General features: G+C 40.7%; 1 protein-coding gene across 2 annotated transcripts in view; it reads left to right on the plus strand.

The window, feature by feature from the left end:
• Positions 1-1,131: 1,131 nt before the first annotated feature.
• The window catches only part of LOC137273094 (G-protein-signaling modulator 2-like), a 234,008-nt gene continuing 217,474 nt past the window's right edge, over positions 1,132-17,665 (plus strand). Inside the window, exons 1-2 of one of the 2 annotated variants that reach the window (XM_067805542.1) lie at positions 1,132-1,253; positions 17,348-17,547. In XM_067805542.1, the coding sequence (XP_067661643.1) occupies positions 17,542-17,547 (6 nt within the window). In that variant the 5' untranslated portion in view covers positions 1,132-1,253; positions 17,348-17,541. Of the gene's footprint in view, positions 1,254-4,150; positions 4,276-17,347; positions 17,548-17,665 lie in introns of those variants that run through there. The other variant, XM_067805541.1, reaches the window with a different exon arrangement.

A 17,665-nucleotide genomic window follows, 5' to 3' on the forward strand; every position in this document is an offset into this window, starting at 1 on the left:
TACGGGAAAGAATAATATCTGAGGGACAGCCACAAAACATGTCTCATTTTAAAAAAAATATGAAGTCCTTATGTGTGTGAACTAAACAGTTAATACACAGCCCCCGAAAGTTAACTAATTTAGTGAATTTGTATCAACATTGATGAAAAATTGCAATAAATTTGAAAAAATATTTATGTAATTGAGCAGGGACAAGAATTCCTGCATTTTTTAAAAACGACTCGCTTATAAATGTGTATGGTGTGGCGAGAACATGCCAGAGTGGGATACTGTGAATCATCTGTAGCACGCCATTTTTTGTTGTAAGCCCGCTAGTTTGCAAAGCTTTATGTTAAGTTGTTATATTGAGGGCTTCCTCAACTTTCATAACAAAAATCACGTGTACGTCCGGGTTTTCTCACAGAGGCTACGCCCCTGATGAAGCCAGCAGGCACACTATCATGTCATGCTGTCACGGTATGTGGGTCTGTGGTCAGTAGCATCGTGTTTCCATGTTTATTATGGAAACTCGATTCACATAGTGAAACATCATTCAACTATGTCGACAGCTGACCTTCGAGTGAAGATAAATGTCAAATTAGAACGTGATTATGAAACCATTTTCGAATAACTGAGCATGAAGTGTGAACCTTTTCATGGTCTTATGTCAGTGTAGTTTCACAATGTTCAACAGCTAATCCTCCGAAAAGCCACTTCATGAATCACAGTATGCGAGCAAATGCAGACTTCGGTACGTTCTTACACTAGGTTTTCTTCTTACAACATAATTTTAAATGATAGCGCGTCTTTTTAGCAAAGCTCAACACAGCGACTGACCTAACAGGTACAGACGTCGATAATGAAGCTGGCGGTAGCACGCCATGAACTTGAGCTTGTATTTTCTCCCGCGATGCAGGAAAAGGGAACTAGTTTCCACAGAACGTACTACATCCTAGAATCTATCGATTCACGACAGCGAACGAGGCATCCGGATATAAATAACTTATACAGAGGTGATTGACTTTTTTTAAACGCCCTTGATTGTCCTCTTTTTATCAGCCCTGCGGACCGTATTTGTCACTGTTTGTAAATGTGACCTACATGTAGGACGAGCCCTCTGTGATATGTCTGTTGGCGTGTGGTTAAAACCACACATAAGGTACAGTGGTGCCACTAGTGATAATGATGTTTAGGTTGTTTAGTTGCACATACAGGCTTCTTGACAAGTGTGATGAGATTGTTTAATTGCACTTACAGGCTTCGTGAAAAGTTTGGTAAGGTTGTTTAGTTGCACGTTAAAGGTTCATGAGAAGTGTGTCTAGGTTTAGTTGAAGTGTGGTGAGGTTTAGTTGCACGTACAGTCTTCGTGACAGGTGTGGTGAGGTTGTTTAGTGGCACTACAGGCTTCATGACAGGTGTGGTGAGGTTGTTTAGTGGCACTACAGGCTTCGTGAAAACTTTGGTTGCACACGTTAAAGCTTCACGAGTTAATTAAGTGTGTCTAGGTTTAGTTGCACGTTAAAGGTTCATGGCAGGTGTGGCGAGGTTGTTGGGGGACATATGACTTGAAAAAAAATGTGGTGATGTTTATGGAGGGCATAGGCTTTGAGAAAAATGTGGTGATGTTTATGGAGGGCATAGGTTTTGAGAAAAATGTGGTGATGTTTATGGAGGGCATAGGTTTTGAGAAAAATGTGGTGATGTTTATGGAGGGCATAGGTTTTGAGAAAAATGTGGTGATGTTTATGGAGGGCATAGGCTTTGAGAAAAATGTGGTGATGTTTATGGAGGGCATAGGTTTTGAGAAAAATGTGGTGATGTTTATGGAGGGCAAAGGCTTTGAGAAAAATGTGGTGATGTTTATGGAGGGCATAGGTTTTGAGAAAAATGTGGTGATGTTTATGGAGGGCATAGGTTTTGAGAAAAATGTGGTGATGTTTATGGAGGGCATAGGTTTTGAGAAAAATGTGGTGATGTTTATGGAGGGCATAGGTTTTGAGAAAAATGTGGTGATGTTTATGGAGGGCATAGGTTTTGAGAAAAATGTGGTGATGTTTATGGAGGGCATAGGTTTTGAGAAAAATGTGGTGATGTTTATGGAGGGCAAAGGCTTTGAGAAAAATGTGGTGATGTTTATGGAGGGCATAGGTTTTGAGAAAAATGTGGTGATGTTTATGGAGGGCATAGGTTTTGAGAAAAATGTGGTGATGTTTATGGAGGGCATAGGTTTTGAGAAAAATGTGGTGATGTTTATGGAGGGCATAGGTTTTGAGAAAAATGTGGTGATGTTTATGGAGGGCATAGGTTTTGAGAAAAATGTGGTGATGTTTATGGAGGGCATAGGTTTTGAGAAAAATGTGGTGATGTTTATGGAGGGCATAGGTTTTGAGAAAAATGTGGTGATGTTTATGGAGGGCATAGGCTTTGAGAAAAATGTGGTGATGTTTATGGAGGGCATAGGTTTTGAGAAAAATGTGGTGATGTTTATGGAGGGCATAGGTTTTGAGAAAAATGTGGTGATGTTTATGGAGGGCATAGGCTTTGAGAAAAATGTGGTGATGTTTATGGAGGGCATAGGTTTTGAGAAATATGTGGTGATGTTTATGGAGGGCATAGGTTTTGAGAAAAATGTGGTGATGTTTATGGAGGGCATAGGTTTTGAGAAAAATGTGGTGATGTTTATGGAGGGCATAGGCTTTGAGAAAAATGTGGTGATGTTTATGGAGGGCATAGGTTTTGAGAAAAATGTGGTGATGTTTATGGAGGGCATAGGTTTTGAGAAAAATGTGGTGATGTTTATGGAGGGCATAGGTTTTGAGAAATATGTGGTGATGTTTATGGAGGGCATAGGTTTTGAGAAAAATGTGGTGATGTTTATGGAGGGCATAGGTTTTGAGAAAAATGTGGTGATGTTTATGGAGGGCATAGGTTTTGAGAAAAATGTGGTGATGTTTATGGAGGGCATAGGTTTTGAGAAAAATGTGGTGATGTTTATGGAGGGCATAGGTTTTGAGAAAAATGTGGTGATGTTTATGGAGGGCATAGGTTTTGAGAAAAATGTGGTGATGTTTATGGAGGGCATAGGTTTTGAGAAAAATGTGGTGATGTTTATGGAGGGCATAGGGTTTGAGAAAAATGTGGTGATGTTTATGGAGGGCATAGGTTTTGAGAAAAATGTGGTGATGTTTATGGAGGGCATAGGTTTTGAGAAAAATGTGGTGATGTTTATGGAGGGCATAGGTTTTGAGAAAAATGTGGTGATGTTTATGGAGGGCATAGGTTTTGAGAAAAATGTGGTGATGTTTATGGAGGGCATAGGTTTTGAGAAAAATGTGGTGATGTTTATGGAGGGCATAGGTTTTGAGAAAAATGTGGTGATGTTTATGGAGGGCATAGGCTTTGAGAAAAATGTGGTGATGTTTATGGAGGGCATAGACTTTGAGAAATATGTGGTGATGTTTATGGAGGGCATAGGCTTTGAGAAAAATGTGGTGATGTTGTTGGAGGGCATAGGCTTTGAGAAAAATGTGGTGATATTGTTGTAAGAAGAAAACTGTCGTGGGATGGTAGACCAGGAGAAGCCTTGTGATCACGAAATTGTCCGCACTTTGTGGTCGCATCTATTAGCGCAGCTGCAACCCTCCCCATGGTTTTGTGATGCGAATGCTCTTAAAAGCAATATGGTCTCTTGGCTAAACAACCGAATGCACGCCAGAAATACACATATTCTTAGTCTCTGAAATAACTCCCCTTTGAAACCTGTCGGTGACAAAACAATCCAAGTATCACTTATGCGACAATGTTAAAATGTTAATGTCTAATGATATGAAATAACGCAGCATAAGGTATTAACAACAACTGTTCAAAGATCAAACATGTTCATTATTTTCTTATACAGTTCACTACCTCTTGGAGATGACGGGCTAGCAAAAGTCACATATGACGTCATTTAACTGTTTTTGTGAAACTAGTACATAATGACCTATTGTAATTGTTAATGACGTCACTATATTGCAGGCTACAATATGCTAGTGACAACAAATGAGAAATATGGAAACAATTTTCTAGAACAAAGCCAAACTCGGTAGGGTCGTATTCGTTCAAAGTTAAACCGGGCCGCCAGGAGTTCGGACTGGAGGCCGCCAGTGTAATATTGCGCGAGGGTAATAGTACAACTCTAACAAACGGCCTTCCGCCCGAAGCATCAGTCATGTCAATGTTTACTAAGTGATTTCAGTAATCAGCTGGTAATTATCAGTGGTTGTGCACAAAATGAACGATGAATCGAAGAATATGGTGAGTTGGTATTATATTATTCCAGAAGGTGTGTCTCAAAATATACCTTATCTCCGACGAAATATTTAACGCGGCTAGCATCTCACCTGTCACAAATGATTATTATCCGTGTTACTTTAAATTCTAAATTCGTACCGGTATACTGGCGTTATTCCATATTCATCTTACTAACACAAACACCTTATCTTACTTATGGTAAGCGAATTGATATGAAATGCCTAGCATTGCATCCATCAGCTACATTTCAGCTTTGTTTGCACAGCAGATTCAGGATAACCCAGCATATAGCACTCCCCACAGCGACAGTTATCACTAGGTTCAGTTTTACTATTGAACATTTCGCAAGCGTACTTCGGGGAAATCATCATGAACGCCCCTAGACATTAGACAGATAGCGACTGTTATTAGCCCCAAATTGCCATGTGTGTACTGGAAATAAAAGAATGAAATCTGCTTCATGTGTGGAATCCTGGTAGTTCAACATGATCCAGAAAGTAAACAGTATGTAAACCGATTTTGACAACACTCTGTTAACTTCTTTGAAAGGTATATCCTGGCTTTTAACAAGTTAAAACTGCCTGCGTACCAGCTGTCTCCACTTCCTTGTTACAGCACATGTACATATCTGATTGTATCAGATTCTTTGTTTTTTGGAACAGCATTTTCAGAAGGATCTTGGATATCCCAAAATATTTCCATTCATTGGTTTCACATTAATTTCAGACTCTCTGTGCGCATGCGCAGAGCGAGTAAAAATATTTACTGGTCAAGTTCCGGTTTGGTCGTATGCTTACTGATAGTGTAAATACACTCAAAACAAAATGATTAAATAATAATTATTTACTAGTGACAACTGTTCACAGCTGACTAAATACATCGATTTACATATGCTTTTCAGTTATTGATGTCCTATTTTGGTCGCAGTTGCATCAGAAATGTGTGTTTTGATAGTAGTGAGAAGGGGATGTGCGGGAAGAATGGAAGTGGTGAGATGCGTTTATACAAGAACAATACTGACATAAATCAAACTATTTATTTCACTACTCCAGGTCTTTTGTACATACAGGTATAAAAATAAGTTGTAATAGACCTAAACCTGTGTATTTGGTTTGATTTTTCGTTTTCTTTAGAGTGTGTTTACACAATTGGTGTACGATTAAAGCAGAACTTGACCAGTAGATATTTTTACATGCTCTGCGCATGCGCACAGCGAGTCTGAAATTAATGTGAAACCAACGAATGGGAAGTAAGCAAAAATTCAAATCAGTAGAAAAAATGTTTGTATTTCACTCAAATAATGATGTCAGAGTCTGGGGATGTCATGTGATTGACATAGCCGGGGGTAACTTACATAAAAGTACTAAAAAGTTAGACCGACACTATTATATAAACTTGTGTTATAATAACATGGTTTTGCAGAAAATTGCAGAAAAAAGATAACTACAGCACCATTTGAACAGTTTTCTGTAACCATTGGCTGTATCGCTGCATTGTCGGCTGTTGGCTGCAGTGATAAATACTGGTTGAGTTGCATGGTTAACACTTAAATAATCTGACAAGATTTATATTATAGTTTCCTGTCAACAGACATATCCACATAATGGATGGTGAGGGCTGTGTTGTGTCTAGATTGGCTGCTGTGTCTGCTGTGTCTGCTGTGTTCCAAGGTTGTGAGTGTGGGCTGGTATCCATAGGAATGTTATATTTTTTATTTGTTGTTGGAGTGAGTGAATCTGTTGGTGATGTCATGAATTAAGACATTTCGTGATTTTGAGTGTTTATTTCAGAGTTGTTTGATGGAGCTGAGTGAATCGGTTATTATTAGGTAGTTAATGGTAGGGAGGGAGGGGGTTAGTTTGAGTGCAGTGAGGATAGCTGTTACTTACATCTTCCTACATAACCTCTGTTCTAATATGACCCTTTGATGGTGCGAGTATTCAAGACTCGTGATTGGGGGCAATCAGATTTAGTAGTGCAATCAGCGACCTTGTTTCTAAAGTGATCGTTCGAAAGATATCGGTAATTTCCGGATGCATCGTGAAAACTAGAACATTTTCCCAAGCGCGATACTCGAATGTTTCTTCTGTCATGTCATGTTTGTTCCTACACATTGCTTGCATTTGTCAAGTTGAAGCTAAGTCGATGGAACATGTGTTCTGATTGGACAGAAAAAAGGGAGATAAATCTGCTGCCATTTTTTGCCGCTAGGGTATTTTATGAGAACTGCGAAATATGGCCGTATTAGAACAGAGGTCCGTAGGAAGATATGACAAGTAACCTCTGTGGGAAGAGAACGAGGCGGCATAGTCCAATTTCAAGTCAATAAGCCTTTATATATCTTCATAAGTGCTTGCTTGTTGGCACCCAAAGTTGTACCACTAATAGCTCTCATGAGGTTTAAATCTTTTTGACCAAGCTATTAATTTGGGGTGTCCATGTTTAGTGTTGGTCAAATAATACCACTAAGAATTTCACTTCTTTTCTGAATTGAATTTCTTGGTTATTAAAGTTTATTTTGGGAGTATAATTTTGCATCCACTGTTTGAATAGTATGCCCACTTTTTTTTACATTTATGTGGAACCCCCATTATTGGGCGCACTTTTGGATCTAATTTAGCATTTGTGTGTTTGTACTGTGACTTGGTTCACTGAGGTTGAGGAAGTCCAAAATGAAATATCATCAGCGAATTAAGCTTTTGAAATTTCTTGCCACTTATCCGTAAAGATAACATTTATCATGAGGTTAAATAATGTTGGTGATATTGTGTGTTGAGGGAGAGAGATATGGGTCCGAAACTTGGTTGTGCGGTCTAAGTAAACTTAGCCTTGGTGCTTTTTGTTACACTTCACTACTGACTAACTGAGTGTAAGAAAACCTTATGGGAGGTTGCATCAAGCAATCGCCAAAGTGGACATTCGCGCACACCTTTTGAACTTTTTTTCTTGAAAAGGATCCTAGGCGAATGATTCAGAATGCTATTTAGCATGCACTCGCTTGCAGGTGATGCACATGGCGCACGTTTCAACCATGACAACGGTGAGTAAACAGTCTCTGAAAATAGTGTTTTTGGCAATATTCAAGGATGTCATCTTGTGGAAATATTAGCTAATGGTAACCATGTCAACAGAATCCCCTAGAGCGTATATACTGCAGGTCAAATATCTGCATTTTATGCGGATTTTTGTTTGTGGAGAGATCTATGTTGCTCAAAGGTTACCCTCTACTAGGGTTTGTTAGACTCAGTGGTGGAGTGGTGGAGACTAAGTGAGACTGCTTTGTTGTGAGATTTGATAATTATTTGTCTGTCCTTTAAGAAATCATGAATGAAATTTAGAATTCTCCTGTTTATGGCATTTTCCTGTAATGTTTTTCAAAAGGCTGTTATGTGAAACCATATTGAAAGCTTTATTGAAATCAATAAAGATGACCAGTGTGTATTGTTTTTTTTGCTTGGGGTACCTTGTTCCAAATGTAAAATATGGTCTAAAGTTTGTGGATTTGGAGTGAAGCCACTCTGGTCCTGCTTGATTAGGGTATGGGTCAGGATGTGATGTTTGAGCCTACTGGTAATTAGGGCTCCTTGCTGCTAAGCAGGAGACCTATTGTAATCATTCGTGTTTTTATTATTTTGTTTTACAGATTGAGATAGAAATGCAGCAGAGAGGGTTTGGGTCATCCTGGCACAGTCAGGCTGGTCAAGCTCATCATCAGCTCAGGGCCCTCGCCCCCTCTACATGCAGCCCAGACAGCGAATGGGACTTCTCCAAGGAAACACTGCCTAGTCGAACCCACCTAGAACTTTTCGGAGAATATGGAGGCTCTCCAACACTGCAGCCTTCTACATTACCCAGATTGTCAGAAGGGCTGTGATCCCGGTGGAGAACCCGGGCACTCTCCTCATCTGCGCCAAGAGATCAGGAGGTACCAAACCAAAGGCCCCGAAAACAATGGGAAGCCTGACGATAGTGTACTTGGGATGCAATCGAGACATTTCAAAGGCGAGGTCTGCATATTTATCATGCTTTTCCTGAATCTTGCCAATCACATTGCTGTCAAAAGGGACAGAAAATTCTATGATATAAATAATTTCATTGGTTTTATCAAAAAGGACAAGATCAGGTTTGTTAGCTGGAATTCGTCTCAGGCTGTATATTGGCCTATTCCAGAGAAGTTTGAAAGCATCATTTTCCAGGACACCCTGGACATGTTCATGGTCGTACCATGGATGGACCTCGGAGTCAAAGCCACAGGCATGGCGGAGACGATAGTAAAAGCAGCAAGCCATGCCATCATGTCTTTTACGATATGCTGTTTGTGCCAAGGAAGGGCATCCACTGACAAGATGTTGGACAGTCTCTGTAAATTGATTGCAAAGACGACATTTCATATTGATATTTTCTTTAAGAATAACATTGTGGCGATTGCGAGTGGGAAGTGACTGGTCCTGAGCAGCAAAAAGGAAGCCCTCAGTTTCACATTTGAGACCAGCCGACTTCATCCAGGCAAAGGAGTTGGTTGGATTGCTGTTCTGTTCCACACACTGCATGTACACAGGATGCAATGGCTTCTCAGACAACTTCTCCACAAAGGACCAACTCTGGGCAGACTTGGTGAAGGACTTCACCTGGTTTACTCCCATCACTGTACCGTCCAGCAGTACATCACCATGAGCAAAATCAACTTCAAATTTCAGATTGTGTCCAACAACCTTGGCACGCTTAAAATAGCTGTGGAATTCCTTGCTTTCATCATGAGTCTTGACGTGCATCACTAGAGGATCATCTGATAAATAAGTATGTGCAAAAGTGCACAATAAAATTCTATCATGAAGAGCTTCCACATTAATCAAACCCCGACCTCCCGAATTGATTGGCATATATAAGCGATTAAGAGAGGAACGAGGGTGGTGTGCTCTGTTATCAACTACTCCAATGGAATAGGAGAGGACTAACACAGCAAAAGTATTGGTGGCTTTGACCTTGTTTCGAGCATTTAGCTCTGAACTCCAGATTTGCTTTAAACGAGATTTATACTCGGCCCGAAGTTTATCTTGAATCTGGGCATTCTGGAGCTTGTCTCGAGCTTGCATTCCAAGATAGGTGTAGGCCTGATCTTCCACAAGATGCTCAATAACTCCTCCCCCTTGTAACCTGACCAATCCATCATTAGTTACCTTGCCACGTTTCAAATGAAGAGTATTACATTTGTCGAGTCCAAATGTCATGCCGATATCATTAGAGAAGGACTCGACAAGGAGAACCTGTTCTTTCAAATTGGTCTCCCTTTTGGCAAGGAGCTCAATGTCATCCATGTAGAGGAGATGAGTAAGAGGTGTTATGGATCTGTGCTGAGGAGGTCTGGGATGGTACCCTTCCTCCCTGTTGAGGAGAAAACTCAAAGGATTTAAAGACAGACAAAAAAGCAAAGGACTGAAGGAGTCCCCCTGAAATATTCCCCTTCTGATTGGAATAGATTCCGAAGTCTGCACCTGCCCTTGCGAGTACATCTCAAGCTGAGTCGACCAGCAACTCATTAAAGACTTGAGTAAATCAAGTAGTCGTTCAGGGAGGTCAATACACTGAAGAGACTTCAGAATCCATTCGTGAAGGACAGAATCGTATGCCTTTTTGTAGTCTATCCAGCACATGGAGAGGTTGCGGTGGTATGTTTTAGCCTCTTCCAAAATCATTTTCTGTACAAGAAGTTGATCCTTGCACCCCCAACATCCCTTTCTCGCCCCCTTCTGCTCTCTGTAAATTATCTCATTGGAAGAGCACTAAGATGACACGAGTTTTGTCAAACACCCTGTGAATAATTTGTATTGAGTATTTAGACATGTGATAGGGTGGAAGTTTTTGGGATCAGTCAAGTCTCCCTTTTTGGGAAGGAGTATTGTGCGACCTTTGCAGAACCATGGAGGAACATGACCTGTGTCCACAAAAAAATTAAAACAATGAAGTAATGGCGTTTGGACATAGGGAAACAGTTTCCAATACCGGTTTCGAATGCCATCAGGCCCTGGAGCTTTATTAGATTTGGACTTTTTAATGACACTTTTCAGGCAATCTGGTGAGATGTAACAGACAAACGACCTAGTTACTCTGTCATGCATTGTATGGTCATAATCATCGACCCATGGTGCCTCCAGGTTACAGTTGCTGGGTACAGACCACAACTGTTTCCAGGACCTTTCATTGGCATCCATGGGAGGCCGTTTTTCATGCTCATCATCACCACTTGTTTTAAGCTGCCGATAGAATTGCTTTTCATTAATTCTAAAAAGTTTATTTTGTTTGATAAATTTGGTTTTCTTTTACCATTTTTTCTTTCTTTCAGTCCAAACTTTTATTTTTGCCTTAAGGGAATCGACAATTTGGAGAAGTACCTTTTGTTTTGTTGTCTTGTACTGTAATTTTAATTTTCTCCATATTGCCTTTTGCCGTTTAGACATGGGATTCCCTGATGATCTTAATTTCAGGCACAGCTCTATCCAGGAAATATGTTTTCTGGTTTCTGTTAGTTTTATTTGAAACCGGTTTTTCTTTGGTTTATTGTTCTTAGTATTGGGAAACTGTGAAGTTCCACCAAGGTTCGAGCGGCAGCATAGACACAACAATTTACTTTATGTAACGAACAGTCCGCAGGAAGTTTTAAAGTGATAATTTCATTAAGTAAATCAGTTTCATTTTTCGGAAAAGTTGTTTAATTGGCCTCCGTTTCTCTAAAGGTAAATCACAAATTTCCTCATAAATAGAAGTAAACAAAATATAAACAGGATTTTCGGTAAGGTCTGCAACTGAAGAAGAGGAAGAATGAGGGGCCAATTGGCTCTTTCTTGGAAGAGTTTCCACCAGGAAGAGGAAAGAGGTTCACACGGACGTCCATCAGAAGTTTTGGGTCTGCTGCCACTTGAGCATTTTGCTCTTGCAAAGGTTCCTGACGTGCACCAGTTGTGGGCTGATCTGGCTCACGGGGCATGAGATGTTTTAGCTGCCGGAGTTGATCTCGAAGATTTTGCTCCGTCAGGTAAGCATACATGGGCATGGCATTGTCCCAATGCAGCTTAAGCGACTTGCCATTTATGCGTGGATTATCAGGCCATCCAGTCGCCATTGCGCACTCAAGTAGCGTGGATTTTAGATGTTTTGACCAAGATATTCTTGGTCGGGTTCTGCGCCTTCCCCTGGGGCAAGTCCCATCTCAAGTTTGGTTGGTGTCACTACCGGAGGAAGGCTGACTGGGCTGCGGAGTTGAAAGATGGTTTACTCCTTGTCTGTCGGTAACCCAGTAAAAAACCAGCTTCGGGGGGTCAGCCCTAACTGGGTGATGTACGTTTGGTTCAGGGAATAAAATTCCCCTATCTAGGCCCAGCATGAAGAGGCGTACATCATCAGGTCCCATGTTTTTATTGTGTTTTACAGATTGAGATAGAAATGCAGCAGAGAGGGTTTGGGTGATCCTGGCACTGTCAGGCTGGTCAAGCTCATCAGCATGTTTTTATTATTATTATGTTTTACAGATTAAAAATTGAAATGCAGCAGAGAGGGTTCGGGTGATCCTGGCACAGTCAGGCTGGTCAAGCTCATCATCAGCTCAGGGCCCTCGCCCCCTCTACACGCAGCCCAGACAGCGAATGGGACTTCTCCAAGGAAACACTGCCTAGTCGAACCCACCAAGAACTTTTCGGAGAATATGAAGGCTCTCCAACACTGCAGCCTTCTGCATTACCCAGATTGTCAGAAGGGCTGTGATCCCGGTGGAGAACCCGGGCACTCTCCTCATCTGCGCCAAGAGATCAGGAAGTACCAAACCAAGGGCACCAAGAACAATGGGGAGCCTGACGACAGTGTACTTGAGATGCAATCGAGACATTTCAAAGGCGAGGTCTGCATATTTATCATGCTTTTCCTGAATCTTGCCAATCACATTGCTGTCAAAAGGGACAGAAAATTCTATGATATAAATAATTTCATTGGCTTTATCAAAAAGGACAAGATCAGGTTTGTTAGCTGGAATTCGTCTCAGGCTGTATATTGGCCTATTCCAGAGAAGTTTGTAGCTGTCATTTTCCAGGACGCCCTGGACATGCTCAGGGTCGTACCATGGATGGACCTCGGAGTCAAAGCCACAGGCATGGCGGAGACGATAATAAAAGCAGCGAGCCATGCCATCATGTCTTTTAAGATATGCTGTTTGTGCCAAGGAAGGGCATCCACTAACAAGGTGTTGGACAGTCTCTGTAAATTGATTGCAAAGACGACATTTCATATTGATATTTTCTTTAAGAATAATGTGGCGATTGCGAGTGGGAAGTGACTGGTCCTGAGCAGCAAAAAGGAAGCCCTCAGTTTCACATTTAAGACCAGCCGACTTCATCCAGGCGAAGGAGTCGGTTGGATTGCTGTTCTGTTCCACACACTGCATATACACACGATGCAGTGGCTTCTCAGACAGCTTCTCCACAAAGGACCGACTCTGGGCAGACTTGGTGAAAGACTTCACCTGGTTTATTATTATTATTTTTTACAGATTAGAATGAAAATGCAGCAGAGAGGGTCCGGGTGATCCTGGCACAGTCAGGCTGGTCAAGCTCATCATCAGCTCAGGGCCCTCGCCCCCTCTACACGCAGCCCAGACAGCGAATGGGACTTCTCCCAGGAAACACTGCCTAGTCGAACCCACCAAGAACTTTCCGGAGAATATGGAGGCTCCCCAACACTGCAGCCTTCTGCATTACCCAGATTGTCAGAAGGGCTGTGCTCCCGGTGGAGAACCCGGGCACTCTCCTCATCTGCGCCAAGAGATCAGGAGGTACCAAACCAAGGGCACCGAGGACAATGGGGAGCCTGACGACAGTGTACTTGGGATGCAAGCGAGACATTTCAAGTTATTATTATTATTATCATTATTATTATTATTATTATTATTATTCTTATTTATTATTCTGCCGGATTTTGTACCAGAGCTACAAAGAGCACCAGTGGACAGAATCGCTTGAAAAAAATCAGGCAGACGCCCATCGAGGTGTAGATATACTCCATTAAAATCTCATTGCTGTAGGCCCAATAGCAAAGGGGAGATAAATCAAAATCGATTAAATTTTTTCAATTTCAACTTCAAATATCTCCAAAACTACTGATCCTACAACTTCCAGAATTCTTGAGCAGATGCGCAATCGAAATGTCTAGAATTTCGCCTGGACGGGTCGAGTCGCTAAAATACATTGTTTGGCCACTATTTTGGATTCGAGTTTTTGGTGCTGTTTTTCAAGCAAAATCCCGACTGCTTTGCTCCCAAAATCTGCTGCACTCAAACTACAAGAGCTACGGCTTTCAAACTTTCCAGACTTTGTGGCTATCTTGACAAGTTAAGTCGCTAAAATGCACCCTCTGGCCACTGACAGAGCATGCTTTTAGTAAAAGATCAAAATGACATTTGACACGTGCCCCAAATGAATGATAAGAGTGCGAAACAAAGTCGGTCACAGCTTCAGACAGGCAACAGCGGTAATCATGCAAAATGGTTTGAAAGAATGTACCAGGGACGATATACAATACTGGCTCTAAAAACCTACAGGTTTCGACAGATTAAGGAAATAGGCACTTCTTTATATCACCGACGGCCCAGGGATCCGCGAGGGAATGTTTGTAAAGTTCCTGGAAATTACCCTCACTAAGCATATGACAATTATAGCCGCTTCTTCAATCACTCTGGTGAACTGTTTCATGGAGACAAGTTAGAGGACTACACACCACCACTCACCATAGTCTGCATGTTCAAAGTTGAATAATATATGTATAAATATATGTACTTTTGTGTATGTAATAGCAATTCTGATATTTAATGTGTGAATGGGTTGATACGCCAGCAGTTTAATGAGGGGGGCCCTTCCGAAGCGCAGTTGGTGTAATCAGGGAGCCTATATATATAGAGAGAGTTGTTGTAGAGTGTCCCTGGTGTGATCGCTAATACACTCGGAAACGTATGGAAATAAACTACTTACCCCTCATTTTGAAAAAAGAGATAATGGTCATGTTTGTAACTGATTTTTGCAATATAAATTGTTTTCAAACCTTTGCTGCATAAATGCCGACTCAGTAGTTGTACATTTCATGTCTTTTCTTATCCGACGCATGATTTTGCATGTATTTCTCGTGCAGGAATGTGCGTTTCTCCTCTCGTAGTGTGGTGGTATCGCCAAGTTATCGATATGTTTGAGTACTTTATGCACATAAAATATGCGCATCGTAAATGTTAAAAGTACTATCGCTAACTGGATAAAGTTTAAAATGGTACAAACGCTGTGATTACTGACAGTTAAACGTGATTCACAGCTTGTCAAGTACGTTTCGGCATGCAATGCAGATGAAGAGTATAACAATGTAATGTTTGGAAAAGAACGAATAATAGTAAGTTTTGAATACTTTAGCAGTATTCAGTAGACAGGAGCAGTTTGATTGACACATTTATATGAAAAGGTGTAAGAATCTTGTATTGACTCGAAGGTTAGCGCTTGTGTTGTTTCTGATCACTTTTTAGTTTGGGCCACGATCCATGTCATCATTATTTTGGACACATTGGAGTGTGGTCAATTGTACCTGGGTAATATTTCCAAATGAGCTATTTACAGTCAAGTCCTGCTTCTTATCTCTGATAACAATATTCCACTAACAAGGATGAAACTGTCGTTACATTTTCTTACAAAGTGAACAAATGTATATTTGGTCACGGATATTATAAACCAAACTTTCTTAGTAACACATCTATGTTGAAGCTGACTGCAGCTGTTCCAGATGCAGAGGAGCTAGACGGTGAAGAGCTTTAAGCACAAACATCAGTTTCTGAAAGCCTTATAAGATGGCCGTAATATGCTTATGTCTGCATGCTCCTTTTATCAATCTTGCTGCTCAGTTCTCTACCTTCTGAAGTTTGCTCAGGCATAGTTAATTGATCCAGACAGCAATGAATTACAATAATTAGGCCATAATTTCACAAAAGCGTGGACAAGTGTCTTAGTTTCCGCAATGCATAAATGCCACTTGATTTCCATGATAATTCGCAGGAGGTAGTAAGCAACTGTGCTTCATGTACTGTGTACAAAATGGCATCCAATAAAAGGCATTCGTCACTGAAGCTGATATCATTGGCCTAAACCTGACAGACAACTCTGTATCATCTGCATACTAGGGAAACTTGTTCTGTTAATAAATTTTCTAGTTTTGTGACTGTTTGAACAAAGATTCCTTTTCTTTTCAGATTCATGATATCTAAATGATATTTTTCAATCAAAGAGAAAAGGTTTTGAGTACAGCTTCTAAAAACTTTCAGTAGTTCCAGACGAAGAGCATTCGAGTATTAGTGATGTCATTCATATTAACTAACCATTACTACTTTCAGTGTTAACATATGAGTTACAAACAGCTGAGTTGTATTCAAAGCAAGGAGCCTTCATCGTTGCTTGCAACTATATTTCTAGTTTTGTTACGGTTAAAAATGTGCTGTGACAAATGGTGTAAGAAGTCCCTTTAAATCCAACACAATACATCACCAGGAAGTCTGATATTTTCAATAATTTGTATTCAGCAGAAACAAAGGCAAGATACAAAAGATTCACAAGAGAGGTTTCATGTGCAATGCAACTGAGTCAAATCTAAAGTAATGGGCCACAAATATAATGTCAACTCACCGAAGTCTTGATGTGTGAGTGAGAAACAGTTTTTTGAATGTAACACAGCAAGCGGTCAGGCAGCAGTTATGTAGGTCAACCATTCACAGAGGCAGGTTGATATACTCCAATTAATCTGTGTGTGTCCCCCATGTTAACACGACAACCAGCCTTAATATATAAAGTCATACGACCATACAACCATCGCCATCAATGTAGAATTCTCTGGGTCAGCCATGTGTTTACCTCAATACATTTTCAAACGGAGGTAACTCTAGAGTACTACCTTAAAGACCTGCCGATAAAATAATACCACTCAACATTTATGATTTGAGATGTGACCAGTTATAATTATCATTCAAAACTTTAAACGTTGTGTCCCAAATAATAATTATTACTTAATCAATAATACAATTTACAAAAAAACACTCTCGTAACAGTTTCCATTGTTTTATGTAAGTGGGAGGTGAGTGAGATGGGTCTGAAAGAATCTGGAGAATTGGTGGGTTTCCCTGGTTTTAGGATTGGCACCACCTTTGGAGTTTTCCAAGAAGTAGGTAAGTTTCCTAAGGTCCAGATATGATTGAACAGTGTGACAGTGATGTTTAGCATGTTTGTGGGGAGTTGATTTAGTTTTGTGTATGGTATGTCATCTGAGGCTGTTTTCTATGTTGAAGTGCTGATTTGAGTTCATGGATGTTGATTAGTTTCTTGATGGGTAGGTGTCTGTGGGGTTGCTCCGGTGTGTGGGGTGTGTGGTTCTTAGTGTTGTCTTGGAATTGTAGTGTGCAGTTGGTGGAGCTGCATATGCTTTATCTTTATTTGTAGGGAGGCCCGGAAGGTTTGGTTGAATGTTGTTTTTTTTTCAAATTTGTTCCACAGTTTCCTAGAGTTGATTTTGCCTCAGGGTTGAGCAGAATTTACGCCAATGTTGTTTATCTGCCCTGATGATTTGTTTTGTTTTGTTTCTTCGTGTTTTCACCATATGTAATTTTGAATGGTCCCTGATAGATTGATTGAGCACCTTTTTCTGCCTTTCTGGCTGGAATCTCCTTCTGTCATGGTGATTATGGACCATACGTATCATTATATACTGATGGCGATAGCAAAGAGTGTTCACCAACTTTATTAAAAAATCTAAACATCTTTAATCCCTGGTTTGGGTTTGTTTCCTTTGTTCGCGCGCTTGAGAGAGAGAGAGAGAGAGAGAGAAAGAGAGAGAGTTTTGAGATTATGAATGTCTAACTGGTGGCATCTCCTACTGTCATGGTGATCTCTGATTTGTCTGTTTACATATGTGTGTGTGTGTGTTGTAGCAGTGTTTTAAATTGTGTGAGTTCACGTTATGAATGCCTAGCTGGTGGTATCTCCTACTGTCATGGTGATCTCTGATTTGTCTGTTGCAGTGACCTCATCCCTTGGACTTGATGGTGCCACCTTCGTGCTGCCACAGGCCTTCACCTTTGTGCTGCCATGGGCCTTCACCTGCATGCTGTCATCATTATATGAGGCTGCAAAATTTTTGAACCATAGCTTTTTACAAATATAACCTTTACCTTGACAAGAAGTGACATAGAGAGGACGGAAGGACTCTTACACAATGCAGGTTAGACACTTTGGATTGTTTTCACACTAGTAGTTTTTGTAACGTGTCAATTATGTCCGACTCTGTCATAATGTGTCGGCGTCACTGTCATGTTTCTGTGACTCTGTCATGATGTATC

This window comes from Haliotis asinina, chromosome 2, assembly GCF_037392515.1.
Source record: "Haliotis asinina isolate JCU_RB_2024 chromosome 2, JCU_Hal_asi_v2, whole genome shotgun sequence".
Classification (NCBI taxonomy): domain Eukaryota; kingdom Metazoa; phylum Mollusca; class Gastropoda; order Lepetellida; family Haliotidae; genus Haliotis; species Haliotis asinina.